The sequence below is a fragment of the Podarcis gaigeae genome, assembly GCF_964106915.1.
Source record: "Podarcis gaigeae genome assembly, chromosome: 17".
Lineage (NCBI taxonomy): Eukaryota > Metazoa > Chordata > Lepidosauria > Squamata > Lacertidae > Podarcis > Podarcis gaigeae.
This window is the reverse complement of record NC_139694.1, coordinates 4,543,618-4,569,146: the sequence shown is the minus strand read 5'-3', so window position 1 is coordinate 4,569,146 and position 25,529 is coordinate 4,543,618. Positions and strand designations below refer to the sequence as shown.

The 25,529-nt window shown below is 42.3% G+C and overlaps 1 protein-coding gene across 1 annotated transcript; it reads right to left on the bottom strand.

Moving 5' to 3' along the window:
* Window positions 1-6,817: 6,817 nt before the first annotated feature.
* On the bottom strand, window positions 6,818-24,480 carry LOC310835240 (protein regulator of cytokinesis 1-like). Its single transcript, XM_083720058.1, has 11 exons — window positions 24,391-24,480; window positions 22,505-22,637; window positions 20,950-21,072; window positions 19,750-19,983; window positions 18,618-18,788; window positions 16,672-16,824; window positions 14,653-14,800; window positions 14,265-14,401; window positions 12,980-13,075; window positions 11,434-11,574; window positions 6,818-9,651 (listed from the first exon to the last, which is right to left on the bottom strand). The coding sequence occupies exons 1-11, from the start codon at window positions 24,411-24,413 to the stop codon at window positions 9,523-9,525; spliced, it is 1,488 nt and encodes a 495-aa protein (XP_083576184.1). The 5' UTR covers window positions 24,414-24,480; the 3' UTR covers window positions 6,818-9,522.
* Window positions 24,481-25,529: the final 1,049 nt, after the last annotated feature.

The following is a 25,529-nucleotide window of genomic DNA, read 5'->3' as shown; positions in this document are numbered from 1 at the left end:
CCGCCCTCCGCTATTTTAGAAAGCAGCTTATGCAAATTGCATATGCTAGTGAAGAATTAGAAGACATACTATACAAATCTTGTAACTTTATCATAGAGATTAAATGATCAGTTTGTCCTCTGATCATTTTTTTTTTTTATAAAGATATTTATTAGGGTTTTTTACAAAAATAATAAACAACAATCCTTTTGTCTTAACAAATTTTCAAACCTTTTTGGACTTCCTCACGTTTCCCGTTCACACTTACATTGTAAATACATTTTTCCAAGCAAATTATCATGTAATTTATAGTCGCTCTTTTAAATGAAACATAACAATTCTTCAGTAATTTTTGTTTTCTAAAATCTCGCTTATCTTCCAATTCAAATCCAAATTAGTGATGGCCAATTTTTTGTAATCAAGCACCCTTCTTAACATTCCACCAAATTACAATATTTTTGTAAATAAATCTTAAATTTCCTCCAGTCTTCTTCAATCTTTTCTTCTCCCAAGTCTCGGATTCTGCCGGTCATTTCCGCCAATTGCATATAGTCCATCAGCTGCATCTGCCATTCTTCCAGTGTGGGTAAATCTTGAGTTTTCCAGTTCTTAGCGATAAGTATCCTTGCTGCCGTTGTAGCATACATAAAGAATGTTCGGTCCTTCTTTAACACCTTCTGGCCGACTATACCCAGGAGGAAGGCCTCTGGTTTCTTAGTGAAAGTATACTTAAATACTTTTTTCAGCTCGTTATATATCATTTCCCAGAAGGCCTTCACTTTCGGGCAAGTCCACCAGAGGTGAAAGAATGTTCCTTCATTTTCCTTACATTTCCAACATTTATTTTCGGACAAGTGGTATATTTTAGCAAGTTTAACAGGGGTCATGTACCATCTATATATCATTTTCATTACATTTTCCTTCAGAGCATTACATGCAGTGAAGTTCAGCCCAGTGGTCCACAACCTTTCCCAATCTTCAAACATAATATTATACCCAATGTCCTGTGCCCATCTTATCATAGCAGATTTAACCATTTCATCTTGTGTGTTCCATTTCAACAGCAAGTTATACATTCTTGATAATATCTTACTCTTTGGTTCTAACAGTTCTGTCTCTAACTTCGATTTTTCCACCTGGAATCCTAACTTTTTATCATTTTTAAAAACTTCTTTAATCTGAGCATAATGTAACCAGTCTAGCACTTTACCCTTCATTTTTTCCAAACTCTGCAATTTCCAATTGTCACCATCTTTTTCTAATATTTCCCAATACTTTGGCCAATTGGCCTCCATATTGGGTCTCTTCCGGGCCTTAGCCTCCAGAGGTGAAAGCCACCTTGGGGTTTTATTTTCCAACAAGTCTTTGTATTTTGTCCAGACATTAAATACAGCTTTCCTGACAATATGGTTCTTAAAGGCCTTATTGGTCTTGACTTTATCATACCATAGATATGCATGCCAACCAAATGCATTGTTAAAACCTTCCAGATCCAACACATCCGTGTCTTCAAGAAGTAGCCAGTCCTTAAGCCAGCAGAAAGCTGCTGCTTCATAGTACAGCTTTAAGTCCGGCAGGGCAAAGCCACCTCTTTCTTTCGCATCAGTTAGTATCTTAAACTTAATTCTAGGCTTTTTGCCCTGCCAGACAAATTTAGAAATATCTCTCTGCCACTTCCTGAAGCACTCCGTCTTATCCACAATTTGTAATGTTTGAAACAAAAACAACATCTTTGGCAATACATTCATCTTAATAGCGGCAATTCGGCCTAGCAAAGAAAGTTTCAATTTTGTCCAACAGTCCAAGTCTCTCTTAATTTCAGACCAGCATTTTTCATAATTATCCTTAAATAGACTCAGATTTTTTGCTGTTATATTTACCCCTAGGTACTCAGTTTGTCCTCTGATCATTGTCCCCTTCACAGGAAATTCTTTAGTGGTTTCTGACTTCCATAGTCATGGATACAAAACCTTATGTAATGGAGTCTTGCAAAGCTTCTATTACACAACCTTCACAGCCCCATTAAGTAACTTTTTACAGAATTTCTACAGGGTACTGGTTATTCAAATGCTGTTTAAACATTTTAACAATGAAAACCTGCATTGTTAGTGAGCCATTCTGTATTTTTTAGCCCATACACACCCATTGAGTGGATCCAAATGCTTGTTTTTTTGGACTTTGAAAGTCTGTGGACTATTAAACTTGAAGTGAACTCCTGCATTCTGACTACTTGTTGTGTTTTCTACCATGCGTGCTTCAATAACTACGACCCCTCTCCCTGTTTGTGGAAACACTCATTTATAAATATATTTATATACCACTGTATCATCAAAAATACATTAAAGTTATTTACAGCAGTAAAACATAAAACTGTACCATAAAATCCATTAAAAAGTTTAAACAGATGCCAATGAACCATAGTCAAAGGATGCATTTTTAATTGTCTGGAGGAATAGAAAAGATTTTGGCATATGCTTAAAAGTTGATACCAAAGGAGCCTGCAGATCTCTATTGGCAGAACACTCTTGTATTTGCTTCCATAGAATCCTAGTTTTAAAAATCCACTTGCAGCTTTTAATTATGTAGATTAGATTTCACCCATATCTGTGCGCCAATGTAAAAGCTGCTGTAATGGATCCTCACCTTCTCACCCATCTGCCTAACTTTTTAAAGGTAAAGGTAACTATTGCGTGAAATATTTGGGGATGGGGTGGGGAGACTATTCCATATCCATTTCTTTAAAAAAATAATAATTCAGGGTTTCTCTAAAGCCAACCACTGCTGTAGCTGGTCTCTGCTAGGCCAAGGTGCTCACCTTGCTGCTGCAAAGTCTATTCTCCCCCCCCCCCCAAAAAGTGTTGTGCAAGTAATGGATTTTATATACCGTATTTTTCGCCCTATAGGATGCACCGGCCCATAGGACGCACCTAGATTTTTTTGGGGGGGGGAATAAAGGGGGAAAAATTTATTTTCCCCCCCCCCAGGCACGGGGCTGGGGCGGGGGAAGCCCGAGCTTCCCCCAACCCCAGCCCCCAGAAGGGGTCCAAGAGCGATGGCGAAGATGCGCACACCTTCGCCATCGCTCTTGGAGCTTGCAGGGCTGGGGGTGGGGGAAGCCTGAACTTCCCCCGACCCCAGTCCCCAGAACGGGTCCCAGAGCAATGGTGAAGCTGCGCGCAGCTTTGGCATCGCTCTGGGAGCTTGCCGGGCTGGGGGGATAACTTCCTGAAGCACGGAGAGCAAGAGGGGTCGGTGCGCACCGACCCCTCTCGCTCTCCAGGCTTCAGCAAAAGCCTGCATTCACCCCATAGGACGCACACACATTTCCCTTTCATTTTTGGAGGGGAAAAAGTGCGTCCTATAGGGTGAAAAATACGGTATATACATATAGCGAGAGAGATTTTACATAATTTTATACATTTTTAACTTTAACCATTTCAAAACATTAAAATAAAAAGGTTCTTTCGAACCTTCGGACCTTCCCTCCCTCCCTGGGTTCCGTTTTCAATGAAAATAAATTATTTTATCTTTTTCGGCATCTTATCTGTTATATTTTCATACTGCCCAAAGATCTTTTCACATTACAAGTTTCCAGTGATTTTAACTGTTTACAGTGGTCTTTTAAATATGTTAAAAAGTTAGTCCAGTCTTTAAAAAATACTTGATCTTCCTGGTTTCTGATCTTTCCCGTCAGTTTTGCCGTCTCCGCATCCTCCATTAACTTAGTCTGCCATTCTTCTCTGGTCGGTATTTCTCCTTCTTTCCACCACTGGGCTAGAAGCATTCTCGCAGCCATCGTTGTGTACATGAACAGTCCTGCTGCCCACCCTGTGGAACGCCCTCCCACCACAGAAGCCTATGTATATTTACTTAGATTTTTACTGGGTCCAGTGGAGCTTACAAACAGATTGTGCTGTACACAGAAAGCCCCCTAGACTCACTGGAACTGATTTCTGACAAAACATGCAAGGGATTGCACTGTTAGTGTTGTAACCCTATTTATTAGTTTAGGCTTTAATTGATGCCCGGTCATCTGGAAGTAAGCCCATTTAATAAGAGTAGGATTGCACTGTTGGCCACATTATTTTCTATTCTATCAACACGCTTGATAAAAATGTATTTCATCTGCCCTGGCAAAAGACAAGTGCAAACCACTAACAAAACAGAATATCAAGTACAATAAAATACTGCTTACAGTATTTAAGCCTGTTAGCCCAATCTTCTGGTTGAGCAATCAGTAGTACAGCTGTTGAACTATAATGATCCCCACACATTGTGAAGAGTAGCCAAAGGGGTTGTCTTCTGTCATATTCCTTATTGTATTAAGTGAAATGATCACAGGGATACAATTTTGCTAGTGTAGCTTTTTATTTAAGTAACTGCAGAGATAATAAAATCTTGCTTTCCAAAATGTTATTCCATTTATAATGCTTAATTTAAATAAAAAAAAACACCATTTACAATCCCAACCACATTTAAGAAGTCTACAAGGCAGCTGTTTTAAAAATAATTTCAATCTTCAAAACAACCAAGCACAAAAAGCTACCAGCACAGAGTAGCCCTATTCATGTCAACTCATTGCCATAATCACGGTACATAATCAAGATACAAAAGTCTTGTTTCTAAATGGAAGTTTATTTTGCAGCATAATCCTAGGAGTGTTTGCTTGGAAGTTAAGTCTGACTGTATTTACTGGGGCTTATGCCTTAGGAAGTGTGTGTAGCATTGCTGTTCTAGATCCCTTGCATGAATTGTAGTCAGGGATCCGGTCTTTTCAACAGACGGCTCTCTGAATGGTGATTGACAGTGATTGGCAAGACAGATTGTTTCAACATATGGCAAAAAGATATTTCTAAATATATTTGGCAAGGGAAAAAACCGAGAAAAAAATATAAAATATTGATAGATGCAAAAGAAAGAGGTTTTTCCCTGCTGGATATGAGACTATACTATGAAGAATCCTGGCTTTGTTGGTTGAAGCATCTAACCTAACTAAGACAAGCAGCTGCATTAACATAGGAACAAGTGTTGTTCCCGAAAGACAGTCAGTGCAAAGCAAGGGGAGTAAAATTACAATTTCTATTTAACCTCAGAAAAACGAAGCTTATGAAGGCTTCACGCTGAGCTTTCAATTCTAGTATGAACTTAGATGAAAATATTTTCAGGTTTCCCAAGACACCTTGAATCTGACAATTACAGGCTTCTAATAGCTTCAGATTCACATTCCTATTTTTAAAATACTTAAAAATCCAGGGGCGGGGTCATGCCCTAATCTCCCAACCTAGGTATCAAGGCCAGCTTAAGTCTGTGCATCCAAGAGTTCGCTGCTTATTTCCAAAACCACGGTAGTACAGTACACATATGAACCAGCAAGAGTTATCTGGCATCTTTGGATCAGAACATTTGACAGTTTCCATGAAGATTCTTTCTGGTTTGGTATGACTGAGGCACCCAGTGTGGTATTGTCTCTTCCTACCACCCAGGGAGACAGGAATCACGTGGGTTAGATTTCAACACTAGCACAAATGGAGTGCAGCAGTTTAAGCGCCTGCATGTAGGACCTCAAACAGAATCAACCATATGTCAGCCGCTTGTGAGATAGATGTGCCGTGGATACCGTTATAAGGAAAAAACCGCTCCTTTTCCCAGATGGGGTATCCAAGAGCCTGTACAGAGTCCTTAAGTAGGTTCCTATCGGAAGGAGAAAATAACAGAGGCCAACCAGAGAATATTGAGAAGAAAAGCAGCTAGTAAGCAATATCTTTATTATACTGTTGCAACAGGATGCTCACAACCACATGCTGGAGTCAGGAGGGGAACACCGAACAATGGTGTGCAAGCCCTTATAGAGTCATACCTCAGGTTGAATGTGCTTCAGGTTGAGCACTTTCGGGTTGCAATCCGCGGCAACCTGGAAGTAACGGAGCGCATTACTTCCGGGTTTCGCCGCTCGCACAATGCAGACGCTCAAAATGATGTCACACGCTTGCACGAAAGCGGCAAAACGCGACCCACGCAGACACGCCTTACGTTCCATTCAGGATGCGAATGGGGCTCCAGAACGGATCCCGGATCCCGTTTGCATCCCAAGGTACCACTGTATAGACTTTTGAAATGCAAAAGTAGCTCAAGACCACCCTCCAAAACATCACACATACATCACTGAAGGGGGTAGTCTACAACAGAAATCCTGTTTGGCAGGATACTGGTAATGGTCACTGATTGCTTTACCTGGACTGCCTGGCCATTCCTTTTGAGATGCTAAATACTTAGTTCCTGAATCCAGTTCACAGGCTCACCCTATTCATACACAAATATGCCCTGAAGACAGGATTTGGGAGCAAAGAGACAATGGGGAGGCTTCCCCATTTCCTTTCTCACTGCAGATAATATTTGAGGTTACTGGAAGAGTCAAAATTGCTTCAGGATTGTTCTCCTGTACTATTTCAGATGGGACATGGGTGGCACTGTGGGTTAAACCACAGAGTCTAGGACTTGCCGAGCAGAAGATCGGCGGTTCGAATCCCCGTGACGGGGTGAGCTCCCGTTGCTCGGTCCCTGCTCCTGCCAACCTAGCAGTTAGAAAGCACGTCTAAGTGCAAGTAGATAAATAGGTACCACTCTGGCGGGAAGGTAAACGGCGTTTCCATGTGCTGCTCTGGTTTGCCAGAAGCAGCTAAGTCATGCTGGCCACATGACCCAGAAGCTGTACGCCGGCTCCCTCGACCAATAAAGCAAAATGAGCACTGCAACCCGAGTCGGCCACGACTGGACCTAATGGTCAGGGGTCCCTTTACCTTTACACTATTTCAGACACTTATGTGTCTGCCTTGTACATTTATGAACGTTTATTTTATATATATAGAACCTTAGAACTCCCATAACAATACTTTTGTTTCATCAAAGCAGAAAGCATATTCATTGCTACGTGTTCAGTGTTTTGTTCTCCGTTTGGTGTGAAAGACACATCCAACTGTGGAATCCACACAAGCACAAAATGTCAGGGGAGGCAGGGGAAAGGAAAAGTGGCTGAGGCTAGGAAGACGCATGTGCTGTAGCACTTTCCCCAAAGGGTGTCTCCACGGAGGGAAACATCTCCAGTTTATAGTGCTTCACCGTCAAACGCATGGCTGCAGTACAGATTTATTTGAGGGATTTGTTTGTGGGAAAGGCTTTCTTTATGATGCACTGCCATCTGGTGTTCATGATATGAAATTGGACATCGCCCTCCCTAGAGGGAGCTGCAACATAGCTGTAATATAGATACCCAATTATATGCAGCAGCCAGGGCTAAAATAAAAGGCTGTTCGAGGGGAAACCAGGGAAAGAAGTGGGTCGCCCCTGACTTAATGTTCCAATCTAGGTCACATGATCCTCGCTTTCCCGGGAAGACAGAAGCCCTGCATCTTTCACAACAAATGGAGAATGAGTAGCACTGGCTTGCCCCTGCAGTCCCCACAATACTACTAAAAAATGCTTTAACATATCTGAACCCGAGACAAAGCATGCTGTTCAATTCCCTTGAACCCTTTGCGGTCATGATCTGTGATCCTAAAGCAATGAGTGGATAATCTGCCTCTCCAGATGTAACTGATCAGCATCTTCCAAAATCAGACCACTGCGCATGCAGGGAGGCTGGGGCTGATCAGAGTAGAGAAGCACCTTCTTGGTTGCTTCCCTGCTGGCAGCCTAGGAGAGGGCATTCTCTGTAGTAGCTGAGCTGTGGAATTCCCTCCCCACTGAGGGGCATTGTGCAACCATATGCTGAAGACAAACCTCTGTACTCCAGGCTGACACCCAAGATACATTTTTAAAGGACCTATCCTGTTATCATAGACAGCATCTTAAAAAGCAGAGACATCACCTTGCCAACAAAGGTCCGTATAGTTAAAGCTATGGTTTTCCCAGTAGTGATGTATGGAAGTGAGAGCTGGACCATAAAGAAGGCTGGTCGCCAAAGAATTGATGCTTTTGAATTACGGTGCTGGAGGAGACTCCTGAGAGTCCCATGGACTGCAAGAAGATCAAACCTCTCCATTCCTAAGGAAATCAGCCCTGAGTGCTCACTGGAAGGACAGACCCTGAAGGACAGATCCTTTTCAGTACTTTGGCCACCTCGTGAGAAGAGAAGACTCCCTGGAAAAGACCCTGATGTTGGGAAAGATGGAGGACACAAGGAGAAGGGGACGACAGAGGACGAGATAGTTGGATAGTGTTCTCGAAGCTACCAGCATGAGTTTAACCAAACTGATTTTAATGTTTTATTTTTATATTATGCCACCTGATGATACACTGGGTGAGGGATTTGGGGCATAATACCCAACGTTTTGATTGGGAAAGTTTATGAAAATGGATTAAAAAAATTCGGCATGTTGTACGTTGAAAAAATATTACATGAAATTGATGTATAGGTGCTATTTGACTCCTACTAAACTAGCAAAAATGTGAAAAACAAGAACGAACATTTGTCGGAAAGGTAAAGAACAAGAAGGTACCTTTTATCATATGTGGTGGACATGTAAAGTTATAAAAGCATTCTGGTAAATGATATATAATGAAACGAAAATAATGTTTAAAATAACTTTTATAAGGAAACCAGAAGCTTTTTTTTATTAGGAATCGTAGGTACCGAGATTCCAAAGAAGCAGAAATGACTTCTTATGTACACAACAACTGCCACACGGATACTTTTGGCCAGAGATGGAAAGAAGATAAGAGTCCTTACTGGAGAAGAATGGCAAATTAAGATGTTGGACTATGCTGAAATGGCAAAACTGACCGGAAAACTTAGAAACCAAGCAGACAAAAGTTTCAAGAAAGAATGGGAAAGATTTATAACTTATTTAAGAGACCACTGTAAGCAAATGGTAACATCAGTAGGATTTTAACAAAACTTGTAATGTTGGATAATATGGATAGACCTAAAATATGGATGATGAAATAATATGCAGTTGAAAATGATAATAGGACCCATGGAGGGGATGGTGAGAAGTCTGGAGATTCATAGTTTTTATTTGATGTATACTTGTAAAAATTATAACTCACTGAGAGAAGCAAAAGCTACAGGGACCCAGGCAGAGGGCCTTCTTGGTAGTAGCGCCTGCCCTGTGGAACCCCCTCCCACCAGATGTCAAAGAGATAAACAACTACCTGACATTTAGAAGGCATCTGAAGGCAGCCCTGTTTAGGGAGTTTTTAATGTGTGACATTTTAATGTATTTTTAATCTCTTGTTGGAAGCCTTCCTGCACCCTTGGCTTCACCTCCTCCCAATCTTCAGGACGTTAAAGACTGTTCTCACACCATCAAAAAACTTAACAAGAGCAAGGGAAGGGGAAGGAACAGAGGCAGGAAGGATAACCATGGCAGATCACTAACTCCTTGATACATTTTTGTCTTCCGGATGAATTTCCCATACACACATACAGGGGTTCTGTCAAATAAAATAAGGCAAGTTATCATTACTGTACTTTGCTTCTGGCTGACGCAAGCTAGTTAATAGGGCGACTTGTACTTTGGCTTCGAAGCATGCACACGATTTCTATCAGATAATTGCCTGTTGGACCAAAAGATTATTTACTTTCCGCATCTTGCTAGGAGGTGGCATGGTCACACCTCCTGCAGGTCTTTTAGTAGCTGATTTGGGAGTTCCACATTCATCCCTCTTCAATGACTGCAAAAAAAATGAAATAAATGTTGCTTTAACTCTGTTAAACAATAATGCAATTCTTCACTAAGTTCTCTGTTGCCTCTTTCTACATTGGAGCAGCAGCTAACAGAAAGAGCCCTACAGCCCTACCGAGCAAAAGCTCCACCCTGATACTTCCAAGAGATGTTCAGTATTTCAAAGGTAGCCCCAAAGGTGGGGCTACCATTGAAGGTGACCCGGAAACTGCAACTAATCCAGAATCCAGCTAGACTGGTGAATGGGAGCGGCCGCAAAGGCCACATAACACAGGTCTTGAAAGACCTACATTGGCTCCCAGTATGTTTCCAAGCACAATTCAAAGTGTTGGTGCTGGCCTCGGCTCAGTATACCTGAAGGAGCATCTCCACACCCATCGTTCAGCCCAGACACTGAGGTCCAGCGCCAAGGGCCTTCTGGCGGTTCCCTCACTGTGAAAAGTGAGGTTACAGGGAACCAGACAGAGGGTCTTCTTGGTAGTGGCGCCTACCCTGCGGAACGCCCTCCCATCAGATGTCAAGGAAATAAACAACTATCTAACTTTATTTTATTTGTATATATTGCTTGTTTTATGTTGCTAAGGCTGTTGGCTAATGCGAATAAAGTTTATCTTATCTATCTAACTTTAGCAGCACTGTTTAGGGAAGTTTTTAATGACTAATATTTTATGTATTTTTAATCTCTTGTTGGAAGCTGCCGAGGGTGGCTATGGAAACCCAGCCAGATGGGTGGGGTGTAAGTAATTTACTACTACTATTATTATTATTATTTGAAAGACCCCAGGGGCAGTAAAAAGAAATGCTACAAGCATGAGGGCTGCTGGTCCACATACATTTGCAGCCCACAGTTGATAAATGAGTGATCCATAACAAACAGTATGTTTAGTCCACCCTTGAGAATTTGTAGAAAAGTGTGGCACTTATATTTAGTGCTCCAGCACTTGTAAAATAGGACCAGTAGCTGCTTTTCACAGGTTTCTAAGGAGCTAATGCACACCTAGGGATGTTTCAGTGAGATAGTCAACTTTTGCATTCCACATATTCTGAACAGTTAAGCATGTCTTGCTGGCACTGCTATGCTCTCCCCTGACAACCTTATTGTTTTGTACAGGCTCTGTCCTTGGGTGGCAAGGATCAACAGTGCCCCAGAAGCAGTCTGCTTTCCACACATGGCGGTGGAAGCATCACCACATCCCTGCTGTCAAACTTCCCTCTTCCCACCGGGCACAGAGAAAAGGAAACACTCCTGCAAGGCTGAGAAAGAACGCCATCACAGGCTAACATTCAAGCCCTCCGTTGATTATTTTGTGGGGGAAATGTAATGGTTCTGTGCTGCAAGGAAAACGAAAGCTTGCAAATCTAGTCCCAACCTGTTTGCCAGGTCGTTATACAGACAAGACACACAATTATGACATGGTCTGTGATGTATATAGAACATCTGCTGTCATTTGGATGGGGGAGTAGACTGCTGGATCATGTGTTCCTTCTCCCTCACTTGTAAACATTGGTGATGAACCACATTTTGTGCTAGTCAGAATTAGCTTTGAATTTGTAACTAGCTTCAAATGCTGGCTAGATCCTAGCTTAAGTGACTAACTTTGCAACAGCAACCAGACAAAAGTGAGAGAACACCAAAGAGAACATGGCAGACAGAGTCAATAAGGAACAGTCATTATTTAGTAAAGAATTCACAACACATCCCAAACACGGCCATCACATTTTTATCAAATAAATAATGGGCTGCATTAAGTGACTCACACGCAAAACTTACAATTTTGGGTTGATCTTTCTTAATTTTGTGATGCTGCAATTGAAGGGCCATGGAGTCCAGAAACCTCTGATTATTAACAAGGAAGTGTGAGTTGTTTTCCTTCTCCCAGTCTTCAGTATCTTTCTTCAGTTCTTCCCCCAACTAGTTTTGGCAAAAAAGTTTTTTAAAAATAATACTATTTAATAAAAATCTCAATGCAGTTCACCTAAAAATATAAATGTAACATTTCCTAAAAACTAAATTAAAAGGGAAATAAAAATAAAGCACAACTTTATATCATAATAAAAACTAAGCAGTATGCAAAACAAAAATAAAATAAACCTTAAAAGAGTCAGGAAAGCTTGAGTGAAGCTTGAATAAACCTTGAGCAAGCCCGTTTTCCCCAAGCATTCAGAGGTCATTACTGTTTCCATCTCACAAATTACCCAAGGGAGGGCACTCCAGAATGTGTGCTTTCACAGAGAAGGCCAACTTGTCACAATTCACAGGTCATCGAATGACCAGCAGCATCTCCTCTGAAGAGCTAAACGATATGCTCTGTTGAATGGTCTCTTTAAATTTGAAGGTTCATTATTGTTCCACAAGATGTATATTTCTTTAAGGGCCAGAGCAAACAATGTGACCCAGTTTTACAGCTGTGAAGCAGTATAGCAGGTGCTGTTAAATTGTGTTAATTAAGCTGTGTCAGCAATTGGGTATACAGTGGTACCTCGGGTTAAGTACTTAATTCGTTCTGGAGGTCTGTTCTTAACCTGAAACTGTTCTTAACCTGAAGCACCACTTTAGCTAATGGGGCCTCCTGCTGCCTCTGGAGCCCGATTTCTGTTCTTATCCTGAAGCACTATTTAGGTTAGCGGAGTGTGTAACCTGAAGCGTATGTAACCTGAGGTACCACTGTAGTATATAAAGAGCAGCACCTAGCTCTCTCAGTACCCGGGGGGATGGGTTGGTGGTTGGGTCATGCTTGTTGATATATTTAGTGTAAAAGGAGTTTTTGTTATTAAAACCTAGCTAAAGTTGTTTTGCGTTCCTTGTAATGTGTGGTCTCCCCAGCACGCTTTCTGCAGTGCAACTAATCTGCAAATAGCCAACATGCTCAATCTATACCAGGAAGGTGGTTTGGACTTAAAATTTCAACCTTGAACTGACAACCAGTTTAGTCAATTTCAGAAAGACTTCACACTGCCACTATTCAAGGCACTCTTCCAACTCCGTTTGCAGCTGAACAATTCACTTTCCTCTACAATATTAGAGACATTAGCTAGACCAGCCAAGAAACAATCAAGCATGCTAAGAACCTGAAGTCACTTGGACCTCAAATTTGAGGTGTCCTCAATGTGATTCCCAGAGGCAACTTTATATGCACAGAAAATACTTCCAAAGTTTATGAGATGAAAGCATTATCTACATGTTAGAACTGCTTTGCCAAGGAGTGTTAGTCAACAAGGGATTACGTCTATTGTTTTACTTAGGTGTTCATGTGGATCAGGCACCAAATTTCACCCAAAATGGATGGAAACTACACAAAAATGGCCCTGGGACTTACCTTTAACAATTGTTTTTGAAGCTTTGATCTTTCCCTTTCCTCTTTGAGTAAGGTACCCCCTCTGTTTAGAAGTCTGCTTGGATCTGTTGATTTTTTCTGAATACAGAAGGAAAACAGGTTCCACGTTAAGTAACTGATTGTTTACCCACAGTACATGGGTGGATAAGTCTAAAAGCCCTGGACACAAATTTTCCACAGCCCTCTAGTGGCTATTGTGGCTCATTCACCAGAAGTAATGTATTTAGCATTAACTCTGGAAGCGTATACACTCGATTCTGACCAAACTAAGCCTCCTAGAGCAAAAACCTGAAGCAGACATTCAGAAGAATCTTGCCATTCCGAGTAAGATTGTGGCTCTTATTCTAGTACAAGCCCAGGCAGATAAAAGATTATCCTTTCAAAGCACCAAGTATGAGGGTATTTGTGGCTCAGTGGCATATGTCAGTTCCTTTGAAGACAAGCAAATAACATTGCACAGCTGCTTTACGCATTTATCAGCGAATGATGGGTGGGCTGGTATCATCCTAGTATCCTTGTGTCCATACAGTATAGAAGCTGTACGTTTCTGACAGTTGTGTCAAATGGTCACTTCTGAACAAGTGCACTGTTCTGTTGGCTAGCTTTCGCTCATTTGTTCCATTTGGTGTATTTGCCTACAATTTGGGAGTGTTAATCCACCCTGCAGGGGCCCCATGCCTGCTCATTTCATCCACTTCTGTGGAAGGGAAGCAATACAGTTTTAGATTCCCATTATAATCATAAATGGCCACCCAATCTCTGCTTTAAAACCTCCAACAGATAGAGGTGGGGTGGGAGGCAGTTTCGTTTTTAACAGATCAGTGGTACCTTGGTTTAAGAAAAGCTTAGTTTATGAACAACTTGCATTAAGAACGCTGCAAACCCGGAAGTAGGTCGTTTTGGTTTGTGAACTTTGCCTTGGAATAAGAACATGTTCTGCTTTCTGTTGAGTGTGTTCCATTTGTAAGTTGAGTCCCCCGCTGCTATGGGAAAGCATGCCTTGGTATAAGAATGCTTTGGTTTAAGAACGGACTTCTGGAACGGATTAAGTTCATAAACCAAGGTACCACTGTATCTTGGTCCCGAAATAATGAGATGAATTGGAAAGACCAAAGAGCAGCTCCAAAACAGATTGGGCCTCTACCCAAAGCTTCAGATACAAATCAAATCTTGTGTCTGGTGCTCACCTAGATTTTACCCATATCTAAAAACAGCTTCATGTTTCCCTCTCTGCAGTGAGATAACATAAGCATTCAGCACTTCTGACCTCCAATTCACCCAAACGCTCCCCGATGGCATTCCATTTGTGAACATTATCATATAGGTGTTTGTTTTTCTCATAAACCTCTTTTATTCTCAAAAGTTCTTCATCGTGTTGACTCAACAACTCTTCAGAGAAATTATCTAAAGCAAGAAAACAAGAGTTAAGGTTTCATTAGGCACATGGCATGACTCTGTAACTAGAAGATGAGGATCAAATAGCGACTAAGCACTTTCACTGTGACCCAGCCCTAGACGATTTAACAGAATTTTGCCTCATCAACCAGACATTCCATTTTTAAAATTATGACAAAAAATAGTTTTACCTGTCTTTAGTCATAAGTAGACACAAAATACAGGTTTGTATTTGAAAGATATAAGATGTAAGGAATTACCACTTAAAAAGGGCTGAAACGCAGTTCTTTGTTCCTCAGAATAGAAGCATTTCCCCCAGAAATCATGAAGTTCTTGCCTGACTCTGAAAGTAATTTGTTTTAAACTTTCCTTCTTCAGCACTTCCAGGTTTTCCAACTCCTCTTCCCACTAATGAAAACAAAACAAGTGTCTCATGGTTATTGCATTTGGCAATGGAGATCTTGCTTTCACTATTTCCAGACAATAACTCAGACTTCTCCATGACTACAAATTTGTTACAGCAAAGGCTGTAGCAGTGACGTACACAGACTGAGGATATTCCTGAAACTGGATACAGATAGGTAGCCGTGTTGGTCTGCCATAGTCAAAACAAAAAAATTCCTTCCAGTAGCACCTTAAAGACCAACTAAGTCAGTTCTTGGTATGAGCTTTCGTGTGCATGCACACTTCTTCAGATACACCTGAAACTGGAGTAATCTGATCTGACTGTCAGTTTGACACCAAGAGGCATTCACGTAGAATACAATTAACTCTTTAGAACTTTTTTTTAAAATGGCCACTTCCCCCACACTTTAAATTTAATGCTTCCATGTCAGCTGAGCTTAGAAGAAGGCCACACGCTCAAAATACATTAGAGCAAGATGTTAGCTCCAGACAGTAAAATGAGAAGGCTCCTGCATTATCCAATTTAAGGTACTACTACTACTTAACTTTAAAGCCCTAAATAGCTTTGGGTTCAAATGCCTGAAAGTGTGCCTTTTCCTGCCTATGTCATCTCTGGGCAACTTTTCTTTTAACCCAGCAAGTATTTTAACTGAAGTTTGATTCTATAGTTTTAAGCAACTACATACATGTCATATTAATGTATCTGAAGAAGAAATATTTTAAATAAACACATGCAGCTGCTATTTCAGAAGCTTCAAAATTAAAATACCACTCACTGCAGGTGAGAGACACAAAACTGTTGAGGGTCTAGCATCAAAGCAGATCCAGTGAAACAAAACAGGCGGTAAAGTCAGTAAATATCAACATCTGGGGGAAAAAACACTGGGTAGTAATCAACTAAGGTTTACCCAGACTAGACTCCAGCTGCTGCAAAACACTATGTCTAGAAGCCGCCCAGAGTGGCTGGGGAGGCCCAGCCAGATGGGTGGGGTATAAATAATAAATTATTATTATTATTATAGACTGTTGATCAGGAATGACTATCACCGGGATGTAACTTTAGTGCTCCAAGGTTTGCATGGACTGCCTGAACACTACGCGACCAAGTTCAAGGTTCTTGTATTACCGTATTTTTCGCCCTATAGGGCGCACTGGCCCATAGCACCTCGGTTTTTTTTTGGGGGGGGAATAAATAAAAAATATTTATCCCCCCCCAGCCGCGGGGCTGGGGCGGGGGATGCCTGAGCTTCCCCCGACCCCAGAAAAGGCTGCTATCCGCAAGCCTTGGGAGCCCGACAGGCACTCCTGCCGGGCTCCCAAGGCTTGTGGATAGCTTCCTGAAGCCTGGAGAGTGAGAGGGGTTGGTGCGCACCGACGCCTCTCGCTCTCCAGGCTTCAGCGAAAGCCTGCATTCTCCCCATAGGACGCACACACATTTCCCCTTTATTATTTTTTTTGGGGGGAATGCGTCCTATAGGGCGAAAGATACGGTAATTTACAAGGCCCTCAACAATGTGGGTCCAGGATACCACAGGTACTGCCTAATCACATATATCCTTACCTGATCATCAAGAACTTGGGCAGAGTCAATGTTAGTGGCTCAGATTCGTGGCTTGTATCCACCAGGAGCTGTGAATTCAGTATTGTAGACCCAACTTTGTGGAATACCCTTCCAGTTGTGGTCAGGCAAACCCCCTCCCTGATCTTCCAGAGCCTACAGAAGACTTTTTAAAAAATCCAGCACACATTTAAACTGAAGTCTGATTCTGTAGTTTTAAGCGACTCTTACCTTTCTGTATTGTAAATTACATAAGAGACCATTGTAGTCTGTCTATTATTAATGAACAGTGCCATCAGAATTCTGATTCTATTACCATTTTTATTGCTTCAGAAATAGGACATCTGCTGGCCAACATTGTGAGTTGCTCCTGCTTCTCTTGTGGCTGTTGAAGTCTGTCCCACAAAACTTGCACCTCTTTCACCAGAGCGTCTCTGCTGGCAATTAGAGAGTCTTTCTTGACCTGCAACTACAAAGGCACATCTACATCAGTTTGTACAAAACAGCTACCCCGTATTTTTCGCTCCATAAGACGCACCTGACCATAAGACGCACCTAGTTTTTAGAAGGGGAATGCAAGGAAAAAAATATTTTTAAAGGGAGTGCTGAGCAGAGCACTGATGGGCTGCCCTTTGTTCCTTCCCCCACCTCCCACAAAAGCCAGCAAGAGTTGTGCGTTCTTAAAAGGGTGCGCGGCTCCTGCAGGCTTTTCTACAAGGAGCGAGAAGGGACTGACTGACTGCGTCAGTCCCTTCTCCCTCCTCGGGGAAAAGCCTGCAAGAGCCGCACGGAGCGTGTGTGCTCTTGGGGGCTTTTCCCGCCTGCATTTGCTCCATAAGACGCACACACATTTCCTCTTACTTTTTACGAGGGAAAAGGTGTGTCTAATGGAGCGAAAAATACGGTATGTGGAAAAGGCAGCAACAAGGTAAGTCTCGTATAGTCTCAAGAGCAAGTCAAGCCAGATGTAACACCACCACCATCATCATCTTCTCAGGAAAAGTGCGTGCCAACACTCCTTGATCATGGTACCAAAATTAAGCAATGAAGTATTGTGATTACCAGTTCTATAAGGTGTGTGGGGGGGGGAGAGAATGTTGGTGTTTTGAAGTTAACATGCAGCTTGGAAGCTTAACTGAACACTGAATTACTGTTGGAGTAGAACAAAATTTAGCCTGGATATAATTACACCAAGACTCTTGAGTTTGGAAAAAGATGGAAGTTAAGTTTATTGAAGGAAATACACATACAGCTGTACCTTGAAAGTCGAACAGCCTAGTTCTCGAACATTTTGGCTCCTGAACAATTGAAACACGAAGTGACTGTTCTGGTTTTTGAATGCTCTTTTGGAAGCCGAAAGTCCAATGGGGCTTCCGATTGGCTGCAGGAGGTTCCTGCAGCCAATGAGAAGCCACGTTTTGGTTTTCAAACGTTTCGGAAGTTGTATGGACTTCTGGAACGGATTCCGTTTGACTTCCAAGGTACAGTGGTACCTTGGTTACAAACGCTTTGGGTTACAAACACTTCAGGTTACAAACTCTGCTAACCCAGAAGTAGTACCTTGGGTTGAGAACTTTGCCCTAGGATGAGAACGGAAATTGCACGCCGGCGGAGTGGTGGGAGGCCCCATTAGCGAAAGTGCGCCTCAGGTTAAGAACGGACCTCTGGAACGAATTGCGTTCGTAACCCGAGGTACCACTGTACAACTGTATAGGGAAGATGCAAGGATGTTTCCTTTCCCAGCGATGATGTAGAAAAAGAATGAAATGAGGTCAGGAACCCTAAAAACATGTCTAACACATGATGGAAGGTAAGTACAGGTTAAAGGACGGTCTAGGCAACTTGGAGATTCTTCCTTCTATCTACTCTTTCCCATGGAGACAAATCAGCCTCCATTTCAAACTGAGTTGCATCCCAACAGTTCCAGCAGGGAACCCGTGCTCCGCCGTCTCATTTCAAATGGCTGAAGGCAGGGAGTGGGAAGTTAGAACAGAGATGGAACCCTCATTCACTATTACACTGCATGGCCCACACATATCACCTTGCAGCATTATTAGCTACAGAAGACCCATTGGCCTGACTATAAGAAAGCACTTATACCTCCATATTGGAGGCCTTTATTGCACTTTGCAAGCCATGGTTATAAATGGCACACCTGTTGCATTTAAGGACCATATTGGTTCTGGTATTCATGTGGGCTAAACAATCTGAACAGCAGCCTCATTCATGTGAATACATCTTTTTTATATTCAAAAGACCAACCTGATGAACAAGCAATTCGAGATCCTCAAGGTTTTTCTTTGTAAGGCAAATGCATTCTTCTTCATCGCTCAACATATCACTTTCTAGTGTCCCATCTGGTGTGTGTCCAATTTCTTTATTATACTGCCTGACCTTTCCCCTTAGTTTAAAAAACTCTTTCAATCTTTGCTCCTAAACAAATAAAATGATTTAAATAGTCAGATCAAACAGCTTTCAAATGTAATGCTGTCATGAGGTCTCAGATATAAAGAACATCTAAAAATCACATGTTTAACCCAACAAAACAGATTGACAATATTCCTGACACTGTCCAACTTTACGTGCAACACAGGAATATCAAACTAGTTTCACCCGCTCAACAAAAAATGAACAGATTCGTTTATTGATTAAGGCTATTCGCTAATTCTGGATAACCAGAATGAATATCTGATATGAATTAAATGCAATTTTTCTAGAACAAGCATTCGAAAACAATTTGCCAGGAGATAAGAAAGCAGCATGTTTAGTAGGCATAATTCGTACCAGACTAGCTTAGAAGTAAGTTGAATCACTCCCCCTCTCCCAAGGGAAAATATTTATTTCAGAGTGAATTCAAGTTTTAGGGTTGCCATATGGAATTTCCCAGACATATCTGTAATACTGTAGCCGCAAGCTATGTCCAGGCGTAAATTGGAGAAATGTCTGGGAAAATCCGCACGCATGGCGGCAGTGTCATTTTGCAGATCTTCCTCAGAAATAGCTTCAATTTATTTGCAAAACCAAAACAAAACAAAACTCTACAACTCTTCAGTTTGGATTTTCACTTTGTAAAACGTGGCAACCCTATCTTCACTTCTAACTTTTACACATCTAGAGGCCCCAACAGCAGGTCTCCTGGCTGCAAAAGTAACCATTTAGGGGCTGACTAGAGGGGAGGGGGAAAGTGTAAGTTGCTGAGAATTCTTCTTACATTTTAATTCAAACCAGAGAAATATTCAGAAGCCATACAATGCCTCCATTTGTGGCTCATACCTGGGTCCAAGCCCAGCAAGCCTTATCAGAACCTCTGATTTTTTACTATATATTGGGTATATAAATTCAATAAATAAAAATAAATACAATGTTTCTGTTTAAATAATGCAAAGTACTACACCTTCACTTTCAAGAGCTGCTGAACATGTTTGTCTAATTCTTCCAGCTGCAAACAACTTGGAACACTGCCGGTCGGTATGTAGTATGGAGTAGCGTAAAGCTCTGAACATAGTCTCTGCTCCTCTAGCTGCAGCTGTTTCAACTTCGTCAGCCTCTCTTGTTTTTCTTTAAGAGCGCCTTCTAAAGCCAGACGAAACTCTTTTTCTAACTGGATGATGGATAAGCCATCACCAACCTGTAAAGAGTCACAAAGGGTTAGGTGCAGAAATGTACAGGTGTCCCCCTCTCTTACGCGGGGGTTACATTTTGGTCCCTGCACGCATAACTGAAATCATGTAAAGTGGGGAGCCCCCTCTAAGCCTTTTCAAATGCCATCTCAGCCGCTCCCTCTTCAATCCACACAAAATATACTGTATCCAAAAACACCCACAACTATAATTGAAACTTTGGGGCTGGCAGGAGGATATGCAGGAAATTGCTGGTGCTGCGCTACCCCGCACATCAGCTGTGGGTAGGCGGGGAGGCTGAGCAGCGTAAACAAAGCCCTGCTGCACCTCCAGTCTCTTTGGGGCTTCCTATGATCTCACTGACATCCTCTTTGGTTTCCAGGGAGGGTCTCCTTGTGAGCCACACGGACTCTCCAGCTCTCTCTCGCCATTTCCAGGTTTGAATCAAATAATTTAATTATTTCCTGGTGCCATGCATAAGTGGATGGATGCCTGTATTGACACTACAGTGAGTGGCAGTACTGAGCAAAGATCACATTTTGACAGGTCTGTACCGAAACAGAATTTGTATTTGAACAGTAACCTTCCAGTCAGCTGCCAGACCAAATATTTAAAGTCTTAATTCATTACAACAGTAAAAAGCAGCTCTGAAGAATCACATTAATTACAATTATGCCCATCAGAGGGCTCTAGAGATTCCAAGTGTTCAATAGAAACCTTACACGTGCAAAGCAAGAGCTCCACATTTTCAAATGCAATGGTAATTACAGAAACAGTGCTGAGAATAAAAACTCATCATGGTGGCAGATATCAGCCCATTGTCGTTAACACTGTAATTGTATACAAGTCTAATTAGTTGTAAGCACCACTGAACTTAATCAGGGTTGCTCCCTGGTATATCAAGTATAGGACTGCAACCTAAGTGACATCTTTGTGCTTTGTTATCCGGAATAAGCAGCAGTGAAGCAACTTGCCTGGTAAGGGTCCAGCTTGAGTTCGTATCTCACGATATTCAACTGAGACTTCTGTATTTCAATGTCATTTTCAATTTTTTCTTTCAAATTACTTTCTTCCTCAATCATTTCATTCAACAGAGTCTATCCAAAAACCCATACGACAGTAGTGTAAGTACAGTTCCTTATCAGATTTATTAACTGTCAAATTAAAGCATTGCACCCCTAGCTAAATTAAGAATTTGTGCCACATTAATGTTCTGCATTTTAAAATACACACCACTCAAGTTTGTAACAGAAGTAGTGTTTCTGACATATACCGTATTTTTCACCCCAAAGGGCGCACCGGCCCATAAGGCGCACCTAGTTTTTTGGGGGGGAAATAAAGAAAAAAAAATTATTTCCCCCCCAAGGCGCGAGGCTGGGGCGGGGGAAGCCTGAGCTTCCCCCGGCCCCAGCCCCCAGAACAGGCTGCTCTCCACAAGCCGTGGGAGCCCTCCGACCCCTCTCGCTCTCCAGGCTTCAGCGAAAGCCTGCATTCACCCCATAGGACGCACACACATTTCCCCTTTATTTTTGGAGGGGAAAAAGTGCGTCCTATAGGGCAAAAAATACGGTAAACTACCATCTCCCAAACTCAGTAACTGGAGTGTGGTCTGGTAGGCTTCCTGTTTTTTGCATTATTAGCTCGCTGGCTTTAAACCATGTTTACACACAGCAACTTGTCAGTAGCAAATAACCCCCTCCCAGCCATCAAGAAAACTGGGGGGTGGAAGTGTCTATAAAATGAGTTCTTTCTTCACATTCCTTTTCATCTACTGATGTGTTTCAGATAACTATCAGCAGACAGCTTGGCTTATAGCTTTTGTAAATACTATAAGGTTGGTCGAAAAATGGAAATATTTAACCAGGTGCTTTGGGACCTGGACCATATTTTCTTAGTCTCTGCATTTAGCCCTACCCATTTTATATGTAGGAAGAGACCAGTCATTGACTGTCTAAGTAAGCCCTTTACATTTTTGCTGCTGAGGTCTCCAAAATCAAGTAGAAACTGTGCATTGGATCAATTGTTGTTAAAATGGAAGAGAACAAAATATACTGTCACTTCTGCAAAAATAAAAGCCAACTGCTGCAGCTCATGTAAGTTTTGCAATGCAAGTTAGTGAGCATTATTAATTTTGTCAGCAAAAATATGAAGGCCTGCAACTTAATTGAAAGATTCCGGATCTGCTAGCTCAAGAACCTGCGTCCCTCCAGATGTTGCTGAAATACAGCTCCCTTCATTCCTTGGGGAGCTGGGTCATAGTGTCAGGAAGGAGGGTGTCAATGTAAAGACTCACATGGTAAATAGCACAAAACAAAACAGATTAATCTCCCAGCAACAGTCTGAGCACCGGACTTGGAAATTGGAATTTTCTCCCAAAAACTCATACCGCTGCTTTAAAGCAACAAAATATTATTTGGAACAAAACACAAAGAAGGACCTAAAACCCATTAATATATAAATTGACAAACTGAAATAAGTCAACTGTTTAAGAGCATTTGGAGTACAAATCACACACACACTGCTCCATACCTCAATGTGCGCCTTAGCTGTCTGCATGCGCTCCAGCTGCAGTTCTCTGCTGATACCCATTTCGTTCCATAAGTCTACAAGCTTTCCAAAAGCTTGGGTCACACTATTCACTAGGGAGGAGGCCAAAAGCTCACTGTACAATAATAAAATAGAAAATGGCACATGAGAAACTCCAAGCCTTGCTTTCATTCTATCACGATTTTGTTCCGTTTCCTACATCGGCATGACTTGTGCTTCACAAACTTTCCCTTTGTAAGTTTCTGATCTGCCCGGAATGCACCTGGTTAGTTTCAAACATAGCTCCTGAAAGGTTTAGGATCAGAGTTTTCCCTTCTCCTAGATGGGCTGCCTTCCCAGGTTGACGAGCCCCACCTGCCCCTCACTTCCCCCGACAGCAGGTGCAGAAACTGCCTTCTTGCCCATTGGCCTCACTCTTGGTCTTGTCAACTCAATCCATGGTATGTCCCACGGAGGACCTCAAGGTCCATATATAGCAACACGCTAGAGGTCCCAGGCCCTAAGGAAGTTAGATTAGCTTCAACCAGAGCCAGGCAGGGCCTTCTCAGCACTGGCTCCGGCCTGGTGGAATGCTCTGTCTCTTGAGACCAGGGCCCTGCAGGATCTGATTTCTTTCCGCAGGGCCTGTAAGACAGAGTTGTTCCGCCTGGCCTTTGGCTCAGAATCAGTTTGATTCCCTCCCCCTTTTTCTTTTACCTCTCTCCTCCTATGATGAGATTGCTCCCTAATTGTTTTAATATTGTATCTTAATCTTTTAAATTGTATTTTAATCAACTTGTTTTTATTATTGGTTGTTAGCCGCCCTGAGCCCGGTCTTGGCTGGGGAGGGCGGGGTATAAATAAAAAATTATTATTATTATTATTATTAATCCGCTGGATCCTGTCTTTGAATGCAGGGCAGCTCCTAACTCAGTGAGGGTTTGAGACTCACCTGCTGCCCTCATTTGGTTTAGCCAGGCAGTCAAAGCTGTTCCTGGGGCATGGCCCCTATCTTATGCTGACAGCTTCTAGGAGCCACAGGTGAGCTGAGTGCAGGGTGAGGACCAAAGGCGGACAAACGACCCCCGAAGGCACACAACATGTTCCCACCCTTCCCTAACACTTCGTCATTACCTTCCCTGAATTTGTCTAGTCCTGATTTGAAGTTGCCAAAGTCAGTGGCCACCACCGCCCTCCTGTGGCGGGGAGTTCCACAGCCTCACTGCGCAAAGCAAAGCTTTCTTTTTTTATTATTATTTTAAAAAGTTCTTTATTACAAAACAACTTACATCAAACATAGACAATAACAATAAACATACACAAACCACTAACTAGCAACATATCCTTTGACATTAGACACACTTTAACTTCCGACTCACCTCATTGTGCTTTTTACACCATATTATTCTATATGCACTTCTTTATTATGACTTTCTTCCGTTACTTACCAAAAGAAATTATTTTTATTAACGTTTCCTTACCCTTCAAGATGCAATCTAAACTGCATTATCACAGTGCTTTTAAAAGATATTCTTTGAATATTGCCCAATCTTTACTTTCTGATTTGATTTTCCTTTTATTCTCCCAGTCATTTTGCCAAGTTCTAAATATTCTATCATCTTCGCTTGCCAGTCAGTTTTTGTGGGGATTAAATCATCTTTCCAGTTTTTAGCTATTAAAATCCTAGCTGCTGCGGTTGCATACATAAAAAGTGTTCTTAGGCATCATGTTGATTGAAATACCAAAAAGCCTAATAGAAAGGCTTCAGGGTTTTTTTTGAAAGGAGAATTAAATAATCTTTTTAGCTTTCTTCCTTTCGCCCTGAATCTCCCAGCCTTCAGCTTCGGGTCCCCTTGAGGCCCTCGGCTTCCCTCAGTTTCCCCTCTCACCTTTCCCTCGCCGGCTTCGCCATCACCGGTAATTAAAATAACGAAGAATTCCGAATAAGGAACCGCCGCCAAAATTCAAAACAAACGGCGAAGGAACCGCCTAGCAACAGGCTCTCGCCACCGCGCCTCTTGATTGGACGTCGGACTGAGCAATCAACAAGCCACCTCCGGTTCCCATTGGCCACGGCGAAGCGCGTTTCCTTCCCGCCCCATAAATGCCCCTCCGTGCGCCTCTATTGGAGCTCACGGAAGCTTGGCAAAGCGCTGATTGGTCGTAAATCAGCAACAGAGGGAAAGGGGAAGTCCGCTCCGCACGGTGGAAGGCGGTGACGTAAAGGGGTGTGCCGGGCAAAGCGCTGATTGGCCGCCCTCAAAGCTAAGCAGCGAGGGAGGGAAAGGGATTGTCGGTGCCGAGGTGGAAGGCGGAGACGTAAAGGGGCGCAGAAGCCTGATTGGCAGAAGGCGACGTCACTCATGTAAATCCCGCTGAGTTCAACGGGTGGTTGGTCAGGGAAAGGCTGTATAGATCTGAGCTGAAAGCGGGTTAAAGGTTCGATCCCCCAGTAGGGCTGAGCGAGCTTCCATGTGTAACGTCTTAGGGAGCCAGTGCGGACCAACAAGGGTTTGACTGAGGATAAGGCAGCCTCCCATAGCTGTCAACTTACAGATTTGAAAATAAGGGATCAGCAGCCTCGAAAATAAGGGATCAGCAGCCAAAATAAGGGATTTTGACTTAGTTTATACAGAAATCCGGCACAGATGGAGCCATGCTGCTTTGGCTGCCACTGACTGTGTTTTGCAGGGGGTTGGACTAGATGATCCTAAGGGTCTAGAACTCCCACCCAAGAAGAGGGGCAGACAAAACCACGTCGAGATGGCAAAGCTTACAGGCAGAATTAGAAACCAGGAAGAGGACCTCTTTAATAAAGAATGGGGAAAGCTTATAATTTATTGGAAAAGCTATTGCAAACAGTCACATAAAATTGGTAGGATTGACAGAAAACTTGTAGTAAAAATTTGAACTATTAAATTTGAACAAATAATTTATGAAAACAGAGTTATGAAAGGGATGCAGGGGGGGAATCACTACATTAAGATGCTGCACTGGCTGGGGGGGATGCTAAGCAGCACGTCGGGGC